At 41.1% G+C, this 17,290-nt stretch overlaps 5 protein-coding genes and 1 pseudogene across 7 annotated transcripts; 4 read left to right on the top strand and 2 right to left on the bottom strand.

Moving 5' to 3' along the window:
* The first annotated feature begins 237 nt into the window (after window positions 1-237).
* LOC108811926 (nuclear transcription factor Y subunit B-2) lies at window positions 238-1,262 on the top strand. Its single transcript, XM_018584038.2, has one exon. The coding sequence runs from the start codon at window positions 479-481 to the stop codon at window positions 1,025-1,027; it is 549 nt and encodes a 182-aa protein (XP_018439540.1). The 5' UTR covers window positions 238-478; the 3' UTR covers window positions 1,028-1,262.
* On the bottom strand, window positions 1,235-11,483 carry LOC108811925 (nudix hydrolase 2). 3 transcript variants are annotated; one of them, XM_056988454.1, is made up of 9 exons: window positions 11,152-11,483; window positions 2,631-2,841; window positions 2,488-2,553; window positions 2,248-2,385; window positions 2,081-2,158; window positions 1,957-2,007; window positions 1,834-1,868; window positions 1,641-1,749; window positions 1,235-1,540 (listed from the first exon to the last, which is right to left on the bottom strand). In XM_056988454.1, the coding sequence occupies exons 2-9, from the start codon at window positions 2,811-2,813 to the stop codon at window positions 1,352-1,354; spliced, it is 849 nt and encodes a 282-aa protein (XP_056844434.1). In that variant the 5' UTR covers window positions 2,814-2,841; window positions 11,152-11,483; the 3' UTR covers window positions 1,235-1,351. The 3 variants fall into 3 exon arrangements, with proteins under 3 accessions (XP_056844434.1, XP_056844435.1, XP_018439539.1); XM_056988455.1 differs by lacking the exon at window positions 11,152-11,483 and adding an exon at window positions 3,131-3,232; XM_018584037.2 differs by lacking the exon at window positions 11,152-11,483 and having other exon boundaries at window positions 2,631-2,986.
* On the top strand, window positions 8,806-10,675 carry LOC108811924 (trihelix transcription factor GT-2). The gene is made up of 2 exons (XM_018584035.2): window positions 8,806-9,365; window positions 9,776-10,675. Exons 1-2 carry the CDS (start codon window positions 8,923-8,925, stop codon window positions 10,497-10,499), a joined length of 1,167 nt encoding a protein of 388 aa, XP_018439537.1. The 5' UTR covers window positions 8,806-8,922; the 3' UTR covers window positions 10,500-10,675.
* Window positions 11,484-11,845: 362 nt separating the features above from the next.
* Window positions 11,846-13,130, top strand: LOC108808024 (uncharacterized). The gene has a single exon (XM_018580229.2). The coding sequence runs from the start codon at window positions 11,966-11,968 to the stop codon at window positions 12,914-12,916; it is 951 nt and encodes a 316-aa protein (XP_018435731.2). The 5' UTR covers window positions 11,846-11,965; the 3' UTR covers window positions 12,917-13,130.
* A 430-nt stretch (window positions 13,131-13,560) lies between these two features.
* On the top strand, window positions 13,561-13,937 carry LOC130496410 (uncharacterized; annotated as a pseudogene).
* A 1,671-nt stretch (window positions 13,938-15,608) lies between these two features.
* LOC108811283 (FKBP12-interacting protein of 37 kDa-like) lies at window positions 15,609-17,237 on the bottom strand. Its single transcript, XM_056988456.1, has 4 exons — window positions 16,299-17,237; window positions 16,147-16,183; window positions 15,954-16,041; window positions 15,609-15,848 (listed from the first exon to the last, which is right to left on the bottom strand). Exons 1-4 carry the CDS (start codon window positions 16,319-16,321, stop codon window positions 15,628-15,630), a joined length of 369 nt encoding a protein of 122 aa, XP_056844436.1. The 5' UTR covers window positions 16,322-17,237; the 3' UTR covers window positions 15,609-15,627.
* Between the last annotated feature and the right edge of the window lie 53 nt (window positions 17,238-17,290).

Below are 17,290 nucleotides of genomic sequence, written 5' to 3'. Positions count from 1 at the left end.
ACCCTCTGTCTCCATATCGCCATCATCTTCCGATCCGTGTCATCCACGCTCCGGCTTATCCCGTTCTCTGTGTCAAACACTCTCCCCTTGAGCGCGTGCGTCTTACAATTAACAGACAAAAGGTAAGCCGGGTCCACTAACGGCCCACAACACGTGGCGGATCCTTAAAGGGCTGTTTATCTCTCTCATTACAATCAGACGGTTAAGCGCGTACCCAGTTGTCAGAACCTTATCAGTAAACAGACGGTTGACGCAAACTCACGTGTCAAGTGAACATAAGTGGTGCATCGTCGCTTTATAAAATCGCCGGCGACTCTTCCCAGCAGACACTTTCAATTCAATTTCTAAAACCCTAATTTTTCTCGCTTCAGTCAACCACCACTGCACTGTACACATCGATGGTGAAGAAGCCATGATGATTTGAAAAAGAGTGAAGTATCTGTTTTTTCTTTTCTTACATTTCTTATTAATTTTCAGAATGGGGGATTCCGACAAGGACTCCGGTGGAGGACAAAACGGACAGTCTCCGTTGTCTCCCAGAGAGCAAGACAGGTTCCTACCGATCGCTAACGTGAGCCGGATCATGAAGAAGGCCTTGCCGGCAAACGCCAAGATCTCCAAAGATGCTAAAGAGACGATGCAGGAGTGCGTCTCCGAGTTTATAAGCTTCGTCACGGGAGAGGCGTCGGATAAGTGCCAGAAGGAGAAGAGGAAGACGATCAACGGCGACGATTTGCTTTGGGCTATGACCACTCTAGGGTTCGAGGATTACGTTGAGCCGCTGAAGGTTTACTTGCAGAGGTTTAGGGAGATCGAAGGGGAGAGGGCTGGACTTGGGAGGCCACATACAGGTGGCGAAGCTGGAGAGCATCAGAGAGATGCAGGTGTTGGTGAGGGCGGTGGGTTTTACGGTGGTGGGATGCAGTATCACCAGCATCAGTTTCTTCACCACCAGCAGAACCATATGTATGGGTCAACAGGCGGTGACGGTGGAGGAGGAGCTGCCTCCGGTAGGACAAGGACCTGAGAGATTGGTGAGAGTGGATCTCTGTATATAGATACATTTATAAACATGCCTATTCATACCCATAAGAGTTCGCAACATCAATCTATTTAAATATCATGTTGGTTATGTAGGCTGTGTAAAGAGGATCAAGTGTGTCTGGAACTATATGATTCGCTAACGAATCTGCTCCGTTTAATCTTGTATTCAAACTATTGGATTTGGATCACATTGAATGCAAATGTTTTCAGATTCAAGTGTCATAATGCTTACATAGAGATGCAGCAAAGAAACCAGGTTTGATGAAAACTGTAGGGGACTTGCTTTGCTTGTTGTGAGAAAGAGGGGTTAATGGCGGGAACGGAGGTCGCGGGTGTTGAAGTACAAGTTGCCTTGTTGATCAGGTGCAGAGACACGGAGAGGAGTGAAGCCTTCGTAGTCTCCTTTGGTTTTAGCAGAGCAAATGGCTGTCATATATCTTAGTAGCTCATGGTTCTGTACGAATGGTTGCTTTGTGTATTCCTCCCACGGCATCCACTGAAGCGTTTTTTTAAAAAAAAAAAGAGGAAGAGGTTTGGGAGTGTTTAGGTGTTAGAGACTGGAGAGAGACATTGAAAGGGGGGGTGAAAATGTGTACCTGAGCAGCCTCTATCTCAGTCTCCTGTGCGTTGATCTCCAAAGAAAGGGGGTTTAACATGCACACGAAGAACAAATCTGACTTTTCAAAGAAAGCTTTGTGGGTCTGTCTGCCAGGATTGTAATCAGATAAGAATCAGTTAAGTTGCAATATAAGCAGATGATGTGGTTGCAGTTGGAGTTAGAGTTAGAACCTGAAAGCCAATACTTGGACAAATTCTGTATCCACCTAAAAACATATGATCCAAGAGAGGAGTAGGGTTAAGCTCTTGGATCTCATGTAGAAATGTAAAAAGTAATGAATGAAGAAGGCTTACTCCTGTCTCTTCTTTCACCTCTCTGACCGAGCCATCATGGATATATTCACCCTGAGACAACCACAAAAAACACATCAGAGATTCAGAACCCAACCGTGTAATGGGATATGATAAGAAGCAGCACCTCATTGACTACTCCGGTGGGGAACTTCCAGATACCTTGGCCTTGAAATCTTCCCGTCTTCTCTTGAACCACCAGCACCTTTTGGATTCAAACACACAAAAACAGAGATGTGAATCAGTGTTGTTCCAAACAGACATACTGAAAAAAATCTCATCTCATCAAAAAACCTCCTTCTTGTGGTTGAGGACAAAGGCACCTATGCCAACACGGTGAGAAGCATTGGAAGGAATCGTATCCCCTACTATGGGAATCCAATAGACAAGCATCAAGTAGACCTTCTCCGCGTGATGAAACCAGAATCCCTCCTACTCACAAAAAAAAAAAAACACAACCAGTTTTGTTACAATATACAAACAGGGTTTTACATTGCAGTGAAATAAAAGGCATCAGGTAAAAACAAACAACACCTTGACAGCAGCTTCAGCAAGACCGATAAGCTGTCTCGGCAATTTGATCCACACTCCTTTCTTTCCCTAGCGTATACAAAAGAGTTAGTATACACGTTACTTCGGTTCCTAGAGCAAAGAGAAGAAAGAAGAGAGAGCGAAACCTGAAGAGTCCATGTAGAGAGAGATGATTGTAGAAGTGCAGAGAAGGCAGAAGGATCCATGGGATGGTTAACCTCCGTCATCACGCCACCGTACTTGTCTTCAACCACCGGAAGCATTGTAACGCCTCCGTTATTCGCCTCCTCACCAGCCATCGGGTTCGTGGAGGAGGAAGAAACGGACATGGATCTGTTCCTCGTCGCCGTTGAGACCCTGCGAAACGCAGAGAACCCATCAGCCGGAAAACACAGACGCCCATTAGCCGCTGGATTCATCAACAATCTGATAAAACCATAGCTTCTCGCCAAACGGCAACTCATAATTCGTTACTCAAATAAAAAAAAAAACTTTAAAACTCAATTGCACATCGATTTGCGTTTTTATATTCTCAATTCTCAAGAAGGAAACCAAACTCGTTTAAAAGGATTGTGTTAGGTTTAAGCTAGCTCTACACCTTGTAACAAACTGAATACTTCTTATTATGAATGTAAAAGAGAATTACAGCTTGAGTATGAATCAATCTAAGCTCTCATAGCGAACTCAGATCAATCCATCAGTCTCATATCGACTGTGGTGTTAAGACTCATGGCGTCTTTCACAAACAACATCAAGCATAATCCTAACTGACACATCGACTCTACTATTTATAGTAATTCATATAACAGACTCGATATAACTGCAAATACTCTTTCTCAACCAGAGGAACTACTGCTTCCATCCGTCCTCTTATTCTTCTCCACACTTCCTGCAGCGTTATCACTCTCAATCTCCTTCCCTTCTCTCTTTCTGTAATAAGCTACTTTATACCTATCAATACTTCCCCCAACGAAACCAAGCTTGCCCTCAAGCTTGTAACCTGGAAACTGCTCCACAAACTGTACATACGACATCCACGAATTCTCACTCTCTGTTTTATCCTTCCAAGTCACCAGCAATTCCAATCTTCCCCGAGGATCATAGCGTTTATCAATCACATCTGCAGGCAACACATCCTCCTGATCTTCTCCCAAACAAACGCGTGGTAACTCGAGTACTTGATCATTCGCATTCAAAGCCAGTTTCAACTGTGATACATGGAAAACAGGATGAATCTTCGAATATGTAGGTAGCTGCAACTTGTATGCCACGTTACCCACTCGTTCCAGTACTCGGTACGGCCCATAGAACTTAGCCGCCAGCTTCTGACAAAAACGATTGACCACTGACTGTTGGCGATATGGTCTCAGTTTTAAGTAAACCATGGCACCCACTGCTAACTGGACATCACGTCTGTGTTTATCAGCCTGATCCTTCATTATCTGTTGTGCACGAGCTAACTTCAACTTGAGAGTCTGCAACACTTCATCTCTCTCCAACAGTACTTGTTCCAGTTCGAAGTTGCGCGTAGATCCTGGCTCAAATGGTAACAGAGTCGGAGGTTCACGTCCATACACCACTTTGAAAGGAGTCGTCTGCAATGAGCTATGAAAAGTAGTATTATACCATAGTTCAGACCAGAGTAAGAACTTGGACCAAGTGCGTGGATGCTCCGATGCAAAACAACGCAGATATGTCTCTAAACATCGATTCAAAACTTCAGACTGACCATCTGTCTGAGGGTGAAACGCTGTACTGTACTGAAGTTTCGTCTCTGCTAGCTTGAATACCTCTGTCCAAAACGCGCTGAGAAATATACGATCACGATCCGAAGTAATGCTCCTTGGGAATCCATGTAAACGTACTATCTCTCTCATGAAAGCCATAGCCACATCTCGAGCAGAGAAAGGATGACGAAGAGCAATGAAATGAGCATATTTGCTCAAACGATCAATGACCACTAAGATCACATTAACTCCCTGTGATGTTGGCAATCCCTCTATGAAATCCATATTAATGTCTTCCCATATCTTTTGTGGAATAGGTAGGGGTTGAAGAAGACCCGCAGGAGATAACGTCGAGTGTTTGTGAGTTTGACACACACTGCAATTCGCCACATATTCTTGCACTTGTCTATACATCTGAGGCCAATAAAAAGATCTCTGAATCCTCTTAACTGTCTTCAATACTCCCGAATGACCTCCCTCTTTACTGTCATGGCATTCTGAAAGAATCAAAGGAATAAAGCGAGATGAAGCTGCCAAGACTAACCGATGCTTTGACCATAACCTTCCATCAATCACTTTCAGCTTTTCAGATTTTAATAACCCCTCCTTCACCTTACTGATCATCATCTGAATGTAGGGATCCGATTTAGACTCATTATCCAACTCCTGCCACTGTAATGCCGTTGGTACCGTTAAAGAAAGCAACAAAGTTGATACTGACATAGATCGAGATAAACCATCTGCTGCTTTGTTTTCACACCCTGGTTTGTAGAATATCTCGAAATCAAAACCCAACAATCTGGTTAGCCACTTTTGATATTCCAAATTCACCTCTTTTTGTTCTAGTAGAAACTTGAGACTGCGATGATCTGTATGAACTTCAAACTTACGACCAATCAGGTAGTGTTTCCACTTGCGCACTGCCATGACTATAGCCATAAGCTCCCTCTCATAGGCCGGTTTCAATTGTTCTCTGTCCGACAGAGCGTGACTGAAGAACGCTATTGGCTGCTTATCCTGCATCAGTACTGCTCCCACTCCCACACCCGAAGCATCTGATTCAATTACAAAAGTCTTATCAAAGTTTGGTAGAGCTAACACAGGAGCTGAAGCCATCGCTTGTTTCAACTTCCCAAAAGCAATTTGTGTCTCGTTATTCCATAAGAAATGTTCCTTCTTCAATAAAGTGGTTAACGGACGAGCTAAAACACCATACAATCTGACAAACCGCCTGTAGTAGCCTGTTAGGCCTAAGAACCCACGCAGTTGCTTGACAGTTTTCGGTGTTGGCCATTGAAGCATTGCCTCTGTTTTGGAACTGTCAGTAGCCACTCCTTTTTCTGAGATAATGTGACCCAAATATTCAACCTGAGACACTCCAAATGTGCATTTCTTCTGGTTGGCAAACAGTTTCTGATCACGTAAGACTTGCAACACCAAACGTAAGTGCTCCACATGATCTGTCATATTTTTGCTGAACACCAGGATATCATCAAAAAAGACAAGGACAAATGATCTCAGAAATGGTTTGAAAACCAAATTCATCAGAGCTTGGAATGTTGCCGGCGCGTTTGTTAAGCCAAACGGCATTACCAAAAACTCGTAATGACCTTCAAGAGTACGAAAAGCTGTCTTATTGATATCTTCTTCTGCCATTCGAATTTGATGATAACCTGAGCGAAGGTCAAGCTTCGTGAAGACTGACGCTCCATGTAGTTCATCAAGAAGTTGATCAATTACCGGAATGGGGTACTTATCCGGAATGGTGGCTCTGTTCAATGCTCTGTAATCAATACAAAAACGGGAAGATCCGTCCTTTTTCTTGACTAAGAGTACTGGACTTGAAAATGGACTGTTGCTCGGTCTTATGATTCCCGAAGCTAACATCTCTGCCACCATTTGTTCCATCACAATCTTGCTTGCGTGAGGGTACCGATACGGTCTCACAGACACTGCCGTCACTCCTGGATGAAGCTTGATAGAATGTTCTTTGCCTCTTATCGGAGGTAATCCAGAAGGTACTGCAAAAACGTCTGTAAACTGCTCCAACAATGTGGTTAACAATTGTGGAGAGCCGCAAGTTTGTGATGTGGGATTATCTGGTTTCATGGACGTGACGCTCGCAGAAGCCATCGACACTGCCCCTTCTCGATGACAACCACGATATATTGGAGTTAGTGATTTAAAGGAGAGTTTATTACAGTGCAGGGACTCATCGCCATACAAAGTAACTCGCTGTCCTTTATAAACAAATGACCATACTTGTTGCTTCCAATCAACCTCGCATAGGCCAAGTGTTTCCAACCACTGAACTCCAAGGATCACATCCACGTTTCCCAGTTCTAAAGAGATGAAGTCGGACGTGAAGTCAGTTTGGTTTAGTCTGAAATCTACAGCCTTGCACATCCCATGAGCTTTGACTGTAAATCCATTCCCCAACAACACGTCAAGGCTGCTATCAGCATAAATTTTCAAATGCAGCCTGCTCACAACTTTTGGAGATATAAAGTTGTGAGATGCTCCGCTATCGAGCATGACTATCACCTCTTTGTTGTTAATACAACCTCGCATCTTCGTCGTTCGTGGAGAATTCAAACCGAGGAATGAACTAAACGACAAGGTGCGCAGTTCCTGAGTGTTGACTAATGCTTCTTCTTCCCACTCTTGTGAGTTGTCCACCACCTCTAACTGAAGCCCATTAATCACTGTCATCACTCGAAGAACTTTGTTTGGACATTCTTGTTTATGTGTTGGTGTCCACGGTGCCTTGCAACGGAAGCAAATCTTGTCCCGTCGCATCTGATCAAGCTCAGCATCTGAAAACTGAAGTCGGGGTCTCAAATTGTTCCGATTTGATTGAGTTTCTTTATTTGAACCCGACTCTGTAGTCTTCGTAAAGCTGGTTGTCTTTGCTGTTTTTCCTGCACTCGAGAACTTTTGAGTATTAGTCTTATTCTCATCAGTCGTCACTCCGCTCATCACCTTGCAGAATGTACTCTTCTCCATCTTCAATACTGCCGCTATGAACTGAGAAAGTCCTTGTGGATCTTTCATCTTTATCACCTCTTTCATCTCCTGAGTCAAACCAGTATAGAACAATCTTTCTAAAAACTTATCCTCCAGCCCCGTTACTTGAGAAGATAACTCTTCAAACTCTGATACATAGTCTGAAACTGTTCCTGTTTGCTTCAAGGTTAACAATCTTGTTTCTGGTTCATCGTCGATCGATTCTGAAAAGCGAAGAATCAATTGCTTCTTGAAGTCAAACCAATCCCTGAAACCACCTCTTCTCATCACCCACGCAAACCACTTCTTTACTCTGCCTTCGATACATAGCGCTATCATATCTAGTCGCTCAGAATCACGGAACTGTCCCACTCGAAAGAAGTGTTCTACATCCACAATCCAATCGTGCGTATTGCTACCTTCGAACTTAGGCATCTCAAGTTTCTTCAACATGTGTTCACGATTCGCAAGATTCAACTGACCAGATCGATAACCTAGCTGAGATTCTTCCGGATTATGTTCCCAGTTTCGAATCGGTACCTGAGTATTGTGATTCGATGATTCTGGATGACGTCGGTGAGGATCTGGTGTTTCCTCGTAGTCGATCGGACGTTTCCCAAGCGTCGTCATGATCTGTTTGAAGTGATCTTCCAGCTGCGCAAATCGGAGTTTGTTCTCCGCCGCCGCGCAAGAACACCACTTCCTCCTTCATCGTTGTTTCAGGTTCTTCTTGATCCATCGGAACTCGCGATCTCATCGGAGAAGACGTCGGAGATCGCATCGCGTTGGATTCGATCAGTTTCACCGCACCAATGTTAGGTTTAAGCTAGCTCTACACCTTGTAACAAACTGAATACTTCTTATTATGAATGTAAAAGAGAATTACAGCTTGAGTATGAATCAATCTAAGCTCTCATAGCGAACTCAGATCAATCCATCAGTCTCATATCGACTGTGGTGTTAAGACTCATGGCGTCTTTCACAAACAACATCAAGCATAATCCTAACTGACACATCGACTCTACTATTTATAGTAATTCATATAACAGACTCGATATAACTGCAAACACTCTTTCTCAACCAGAGGAACTACTGCTTCCATCCGTCCTCTTATTCTTCTCCACACTTCCTGCAGCGTTATCACTCTCAATCTCCTTCCCTTCTCTCTTTCTGTAATAAGCTACTTTATACCTATCAGATTGATGAGCGTAGTAGAGAACCTGTGTTGGCACCAATGCACTTCCCTTTCCTTTCCTTTCCCCTCAATCCCAATGTATGATGATGTCAATCAAAAGGAACCAACCATCTATTTATCAATTTATCAATGATACAACCATCTTCTCAATCTTTTACAGTAGATGATAAAATCTAACGTCTATTTGATTTTTCACGCAAGTGTAAGTGACGTGATATGATTTTAAACCGTAAAAAATAGTGTCGGTATGGCAATGCTGAGCCACAGACCCCAGAGGAGGAGTATTTAGCTTTTACACGAAACCATATAATATTCGTCTGGGGCCCGGGTTTGAAAACGACTGAAGTGAGGATAAAACGGAGGTTATCTCGCTCGTTCGAGGGCATAATCGTCAATTTACACAGCACTCACAGAGTCGCCGCACCAAAGTTTTTGTTTTTTTTTACCCTTTTGAACTGCTTTTACCTGGCCGTATCTGACGCCGCCTGGTTACCATTTTTACGTTTGCTTATGGAACTCCTCGCCGGCAGCTGTCGGAAACGTCTCGGGGACGACTTTGCCGAGGATGCTGACCCGTTCGGTGGCTCCGATTGGGCGTACGGAGGACGTTCGATGAGAACTCAAGGAGGAAACGACGACGCTTTGGCTGCGCTCGCGGACTTGGCGCCGCCGCCTCAGAAACTGAAACCCATCAGGTGTGTTGTTAACAAGTCTCCTTTGGTGGCGGAGGATCGGCATCCTCTCGATATTCTCGCCGGAAGTCTTGATAGGCTTCCCGAGATGGGGTTTCTTGAAGAGGGATGTTTCGATGCTCCTTCGGGGTCCAAGATTGCTGACGTGGAGGGAAGTGGTCAGTTGATGAGGCGTGGGGTTGGGAAGGGTGGGCTCGAAAGGGAGGTGGTTCAAGGTCGAGTCTTGGGACATGGTACATCTCGTGATGGTGTGTCTCTGAGGTAATTGCATGTTCGTTTGGTCACACTTGTGTTTCTATTGGACTTTGGATCTGTTTACTGTGAAAAAGTAATTATTTTTTCACGTTTATTAGAAACTTATTTGGTAGAATTAGACACTTATATATTGGTTGATTATTTGAGGTAAAAGCATTGAACTTTAATAGATAAGCTAACAGATTTGATGTGGTGTCATTACAACCTTTTTTTATAGTGATGGTTTTATTTTGGTTTTGAGTGTTGTTTATTCCTGTAAGCAATTAGTCTTAAGTTCTTGGGTTTTGAGGACAGTATCTTCAAATGTGCAGCAAAGATTAGTTAGATTATGAGCTTGTAAGAGGTTTTATCTGGTGGTGGCACATATAAGATTATTGTAGTACTGACAGTTGATTAATATTTACTCGGTTTTGTAGTTCATCTGTTAACAGTGACAGCGAGGAAGACTCTTCCCAGGGCGTTGGCAAGGCCGTCACGGGCAAAAGAAAGCGGCAAACGAGGGAAAAGCTGGAGCATTTCATGGAGAAGCTGGTGGGGACTATGATGAAACGGCAAGAGCAGATGCATAACCAACTCATCAACGTGATGGAGAAGATTGAGCGAGAGAGAGTGAGAAGCGAGGAAGCTTGGAGGCAACAGGAAATGGAGAGGATGAAACAGAACGAGGAGGCACGGAGGCAAGAGATGTCACGCAGCTCGTCTCTCATCTCTTTCATCAAAAGTGTAATCGGCGAAGAGATCAAGATCGCTCAGCCGCTCCAGACCATTTCCAACAACCGATGTGAATGGGATCAGACACAGGGAGAGGTAACGCTTGTGTTTCCAAGCGGAAGAAGGTGGCCGCAAGAGGAAGTGCAGGCGTTGATAGCTAGCAGAAGCGAAGTGGAGGAGAAGACAGGGGTGCACAAGGGAGCGATATGGGATGAGATATCAGCAAGAATGAAGGGAAAAGGGTACGAAAGATCTGCTAAGAAGTGTAAGGAGAAGTGGGAGAACATGAACAAGTACTACAAGAGAGTGATGGAAAGTAGCAAGAAACAGCCTGAGCACACCAAGACTCGCTCTTACTTTGAGAAACTTGGAAACTTTTACAAGAGCAATTCAGTGACTGCAGAACACTCGGGAAAGAAGGAACAATGAGTGTGCGAGTGAACGGTTGAAATTAGTTTTTTTTTTTTGTTTTGTCACGGAAGCTTGTAGATGATTTCTCGAGTTTTTTTTGAAATTTTGGTGTAGTTAAAACCTACGAGTTTGTACTTTGTATTGTGTTGAGTTTAGAAGGCTCGAAATAAAGACAAAAAAAAAACGTTGAGTGATTGGGATCTTGTTAATCTATGGGAGACGAGAAAGGATCCTCGGTTGCTTAAGAAAGTATATGATACAGGAAATATTATTCATTCCACCAAACAGAAAGCTCTACAAAAACAGAGTCTTCGGTTACGTTTCATTCAATCAAGAAACTGCAAAGTTTGTTAGAACTCTTTTTCATCTTTTATCTGTGGTTACTAAGATTTTCTTGTGAACTTTCCTGGCAAATCTCCTCATTGATGTTCTAGAGCCGGTTCTTCTTCTAAGCTCTTCACACCTTGAGAGATGGATCTGTGTTTTATGAACATGTATCCATTGTTTGTTCTTGATTTGGTGACATACGGAAATACCGTATCATTATAGGCGATAAAACATCAAATGTATTGGAGCTCAGTATGTTGAAACGAGAGGACTTTTGTGTGCCCAATTGAAGTGGGTGAAGACTAAGAAACACATTAGTTCTTTATGGAAGTTGCGTGCATACCTGAGAACTGGACATTTTCATAAACTGTACTATCTCTCTCCTATAGTAAGTTTAGCTGCTTTAATGCCTTGGTCATGTTGATCCCTTTGAACCGGTTTCGATCCACTAAGCCACCAATTATGTAGACACTCTTGGGGTACACCAAATCCTCTTTCCCATTAGCCATGCCTTCAATGTAACACTGGTTCTCCTTCTCTGATACCGTGCGAGTATCGAAAATGATTGAACTTATACTCTCAGATAAATAACATCTCCCATAACGAAAGTTAGCCATGCTTATGCAGAAGTAGGCCATTAAGTGATTCCATCACAATGCAGACAGCAGAAATTACGGCATTGATTTCACAAAGAAAAAAAAAAACATAAATTTCAAAAGACGGAATCAAAGAGAAAGCATTGACCTGTGTTCTCTAAGCCCAGAGGAAGCCACTTTGGGTGTGTTAACGAACACTGTCGTCGAATGCGCAATTAGCGAACCCTAACAAATCCAAAAGATCAATTGACGAAACATCCATATCAGATCAGTATCAGTTCCACCTCCGTCAACAACTGTCGCAACTCTAACAAACCCAAAAGATCAATTGACGAAACTACCCTTACTAACTAAAACTAGAAAATTGGAAAAAAGCAAATTGACAAGTTGCTTGGATTCAAAGCAATTACGGCTATTTCCTTTTCTGCGACTCACCACTATATATATTTGATGTTTCACTAGCACTCTTCAATTACTTCCTTATTTTTTCTTCTCGCAAATCATTCATCAAACCCTAAATCACCTGAGAATCAACAAAGAAAAGAAAAGAAAAGAGAGAAGATGATGATGAAGGATTTGATCGATGCTGCCATCAAGAGCACTTACGATACTCGGAGCCCCGGTGGAGTCGATCGTTGCGTCGATCTATTGATTCGGTTGAAGTCTGTGTCTCTCTCGGTCAAGGATATTCTTTACTTCTCCGAGTCGATTTTCAAGCTCGAGACTTTGAGAAGACACCGAAACCCTAGAATCCGGCAAGTATCTCAATCTCTGTTTACTTCCTTGCTGAAGACGCTCTACTCCCAAGGAACAGACGAATCCATTAGTCTTGACGCAGGTCGTCTGAAGAGGAAAGGGGCAACGGTCGGGTCTTTGACCAAGAAGAAGGCAAGGACCGATCTTTTGGTTTCGGGCAATAAACAAGATCACAAAACTCTCAATGCCTGCAAGTCAGTTACGAAGAAGCCTCCATGTGGATCACTTCAAGATTCTCACAAGATTTCATCTGTAACTGCCGCCACGGCTCTTCCTCAGCAATTGAGACGGGTCATTAACGACAAAGATGGTAGGGTTACAACCAAAACCTTGATTCCTCCTCCGAGGAGAGTCGCTGCTTGCAAGAACGTTCCAGCGAAGGATTCTAGAAACCCTAATACAGAGGAGATGGTTGAGTTGTTCGAAGCAGCCAAGAAAGCGGCTGACTTGGCCAACGCTAAGGGTATTCTCCCTGGCAAAGCAGACGCGTCTCGCTGCGTCGAGGCTATCTCGTTGCTCATGAAGATGAACGTCTCTCCAAAACCTAATGAGCCAAGGAGGATGATGGAGAGGCTTCAGGGACTTGCCAAGCACAAAGACCATGCGATTTGCAATGCTGCATTAGCCCTTCTCCAGCTTTGGAGGCAGAGGATCAGAGAACAAGAACGTAAAGAGTCGTTTGCTACCAAGAATACTCGAACATGCGGTCAGGGCTTCAGAAGAGAACCTATAAAGGCAATGAAGTTGGTGATGTGAAGATCGTAGCTTGAACCAAAAGAATGTATATGGTGAATTCAATAGATTGTAGTAAATCATTGGTATCTAGAGTAGATTGAGTAGTACGAAAGTGAGGAAGAGATTGAAACCATTTGTAAGAAACTGATTCGATAGTCAATAAAATAAGATTTATTTTTGTTTCTTATTTTATTTCACACAGTTGCATGACATGAGTACTTTGTTTGATACTGAAGTAACAAAACTATTTCATAAGCCGGAGGAATGGATAAGCCTCTGTCTGGTTCAAGGTTTAAGGGTTTTGGAAGCGACAAAGTCTCACTCAGGATTGATTTATATTCCTGTCTTACGCTTAGAAATCAACAACTTGTTTCTTCCCTTCTTGAGTTTGAATTTTCTGATTTTTTTTCTTAATTACTGCTAAGAGATTTCAATTCTCCGATCGAATTAACAAATCCTGGGGCATATACAAATTTATTGGATCCTGACTTTATTTTGCCCTTGTGTCGTTGATTAGATGATAAAGCCTCATGCTTTACAACAATTCAACTTTCACATACTTTTTACATTTACCACTAGTTAACATCACAACGTTCCCATATGTCTTAGGGTTAGATTCTAATGTTTCTTCTCTACATTGTCCGCAGATCCTAACTTGGTGTCACAAGATTCAAGCAGCTATGGCAAGTTTTATAATGACCACACCGTTTACAGATTCTCTCACTCAATGCAAACACCGTTGGAGGAGCTATACAATGTTAAGGTGGAACGGAAAGTGTCACAGAGACGGTTTGAGGAGCTAGGGGTTTCGAGATGGTCGATTTGGAAGACTGGGAAATGCAAACTCCCGTGGGACTGGCAGGTTGATCAGTTGGTTTACATTGAAGAAGGAGAGGTTCGTGTTGTTCCCGAAGGCAGCAAGAGGTTTATGCAGTTTTTGGCTGGAGACCTTGTTAGGTACCCGAAATGGTTGGAGGCTGATATTTTCTTCAACGCTCCTTACCGTGAACGGTTTTGTTTCAAGGCCTATGGTGATGACTGATTCAAATGTAGAGTTTTTAGTTTAGAGCCCCATGAAAGTTTGCACTTGTGTGTTGTTGTGTTGTAGTAGTCTTATGGATCTTTTTGGGATGATAAAATAACAAAACAGTTTCTCTTATTCTTCTTCAGCAATTTGTGTAACGCTTATAGTAAGTAAAACAGAGCAGAAATCTATGTGATGAAGAAATCAAAAGGAAACTCTCCAAAGATCTTTAAAAATGACCAATAAGTAAAACAGAGTAGCTGCTTCAGACAAAGAGTGAGAGAGTTGAAGAATCAAAAGGAAACTCCCAAAAGATCTTGTTTCCATGAAGAGATTGTATGGTTTTTAAAAGAACTTTTAAATATGGAACAATATTTAGAAATTTTCATAGTAGTAGTAACCTTAAGAAATGAAAATAAGAGAATAACCAATCTTATTAGTTTATGTAGGGGATCAATTTAGCTTTTTTAACAGTGGGTGTATGATCCAAATTGATTTAAGGGCTTATTTGTGAAATAGCGAAGAAAAAATGAAAAATTAGTTTTGTAGAAAGAAGGTAGAGAAAAAGATAGGAAGAGAAAAGATGCGAGAGATGTTATTTTGGTTAGTGAATAAATTTTGGTTTTTTTTGGTGTTATACCACCCAATTTTCCTTGATTCAAGTAGTCAATCTAGACAAAAATACACTTTGGTGAAAAAAAAGAAATTGGAAGAAGTTACTTGGATCCTAAGATACTAAAGTTAAAGCGTACACAAACCATACTCTCTATATGTATATCTCAACTCCCTCTCTCTCACTTACCCCCTTTCCTTGTTTTCAATCTTACAAATCCCTAAGTTCTTCTCTCGTTACCTGAAACCTCTTTTCCATAATTCGATCACACAAATCATCAGAAGTCAACAACAACGCAAGAAATTGGATTAGACCTACTCAATACTCACTTCAAAGACCATAACCTTAGGTCCTTACAAGATTTTATGTTCTATTTATGGAATAACATCTTCAAAGGGTATAGTTGTATAGGAAGATATGTCAAGAATGGGTAAAAACCAGTATTTTTAAAACCGGACCGATTAAAAAATCAAAAATATTTTAGGTCATGAGTCATTATGGTTTGACCGGGTTCGAACCAGTTCGATCGAGTTTAATTGAATTAAATAAAACTTAATGATATTTTGTAAATAGTGTGTATATTGTTTAAAAAGATAAGATCATATCAAATCAAATGTTTTAATAGTCATAATATTTAGAAAAATGTAGAAAATAACAATTAAAATGTAACAAAAATAAGAAAATAATTTAATAATGCAAATCTATAATCAATACGAAAAGCATATTTGAAATTTATTCTCCAAATATTTATTATTTTAAATTTTCATCGCCTTTAAAAAGTTATATACATATTAGTTAAAAATATATATTTTCAAATGAAACAAGTGTTTTTCTTCTTATAAATTACAAACTGTAAAAATTTCACAACAATAAATGTTTCAGTTATTAAAGTTTTCGACACAAATTATTATGAAATTAAATTTAAACAAAATGAGAACTAGACAGAAAAAATATCTTGACCTGAAAAATTTAAACTTATGGATGGCATCATTATTGGTAGGACCAAAAATTTGGTCCTTAGGTTATTTTAGTATTATTGTGATGTTAAGGACAATGGTTAAGGACAATCACAAAAATTTTGATTATTGGTAGGACTTATAGAGGTCTTTTAGTAAAAAAAATTACAAACATCATTGAATATGTATGAACATTGTACAATGAACTTATTAAGACTTTTTTCTTCATTTGTGCAATTTCCAACTGAATAAAAAAGGAAGTAAAGAACACAGAACTTATTAGCCAAATGCCAACCTCCTCTTTCAAAGACTTCTCGGAAGATCTTAGAGTTTGGATGTAGTCAATCACAAATTCAGGTTCTGAAAGAAAACAAAGGCAAAACACAATCGTTGTAGAGACTATCAAGACGGTTTAGGAAGAAAGTGCAAACCAATTACAACACTGAACGGAGAAGGAGGGCTAACCAGGAGATTTTCTAGCAGGTACAAAGGACTCTTTCTTAAATGCTGAGTTCCACTTATCAATCTCTGCTTTTGCTGATTCAAGCTCACTCTGTGACCAAACAAAATAAGTCAAACAACAAAAAAGAACACTGATGTAGTATAGAAATAAATTAAAAAGAAGAAAAAAAAACAGATTAAGGAGTAGTAAGAATACTTGACATGAAGCAATCTCATCTTTACAGCTCTGAAGACTGCCACAGAGAGAGACAAAGCAAGCAGGTTAAAGTGTATACATCAAAGCAAACACTCTCTGCTTCAAACGAAAAGAAAAAGCATCAAGAGAGAGGGGAAGTGGATATAAAAAACCTCTCAGTGAGTGACAAAATCATCGCAGCTGCAACACCTTCTTCATCCACTTTCGTGCAAGTGCAACAGCTGCAACACTTTCTCAAATTCAATAATCACAGAGAGAGCAAACAAAACGGTCCATTTCCGTTTCGTCGAGGAGCCTCCGAGAGAGAGAGAATCGTAAGCATATTCATTATGCACTTCTGATTTGAGAACACGCCAAAAGCTTACAATACAATACATATATTATCTGAACTTATCTGAAAGTGAACCACTCTCGCCTCATTCCCCCAAACATATACATCAATTTAACTTTCATCTGGCTTCATTCATTGCTCCAACAATACATATATTATCTAAAATGTATTAAAACTGAGCTCATCTGATTTACAGATTGATCAAACAATAGAGAATTAGTAATAGGGAAACAATAAAAGAATGACTCAATACATAATTCTTCCATCCGTCAGTTACAAAAAAAAAATTCTTCCATCCGAACTAGCAAACAAATCTGACGAAAAATATTTGCGAAAGACTTGCTGGTATAATACATATATAAGAAAAAAAAGATGATATGTTCATGGTGGCAGAGATAGTATAACAGAGAGAAACGGTGACGGAAATCGTTGGCGACGATTGTTGCGGCCTGTGGCTTGGCTTGAGAAACGGTGGCGATATAGTCGAAATTGGGGACTTGTTTTGCCGGCGGATTCGAACTGAGAGGTGAGCGGCGTCGGATTGATTTCGAGGAGAGACCATCGGGAGAGATCACGAGAGAGAGGAGTCATCGGCGTCGTCAAGGAAAAGAGAGAGAGAGAGAGGCGACACGTGTCTTACAAGAACCGTTGTGTTTTGTCCTTAGTTAAGGAACGTTTGTTAAGGTAATTTGTATTTTTCATTTATTTTTTATCCTAGTCAGCAATAAGGACCTCTTAAAAGACGCCGATAATCTTGCTCTTATGATTTATGAGTTACAAAGAGGTCAAAAGAAAAAGACGAAAGATATATTT

The sequence above is a fragment of the Raphanus sativus genome, chromosome 6 (assembly GCF_000801105.2).
Source record: "Raphanus sativus cultivar WK10039 chromosome 6, ASM80110v3, whole genome shotgun sequence".
Classification (NCBI taxonomy): Eukaryota; Viridiplantae; Streptophyta; class Magnoliopsida; order Brassicales; family Brassicaceae; genus Raphanus; species Raphanus sativus.
Note: the sequence above shows the minus strand (reverse complement) of the source record. Positions and strands in the feature narration are given on the sequence as shown.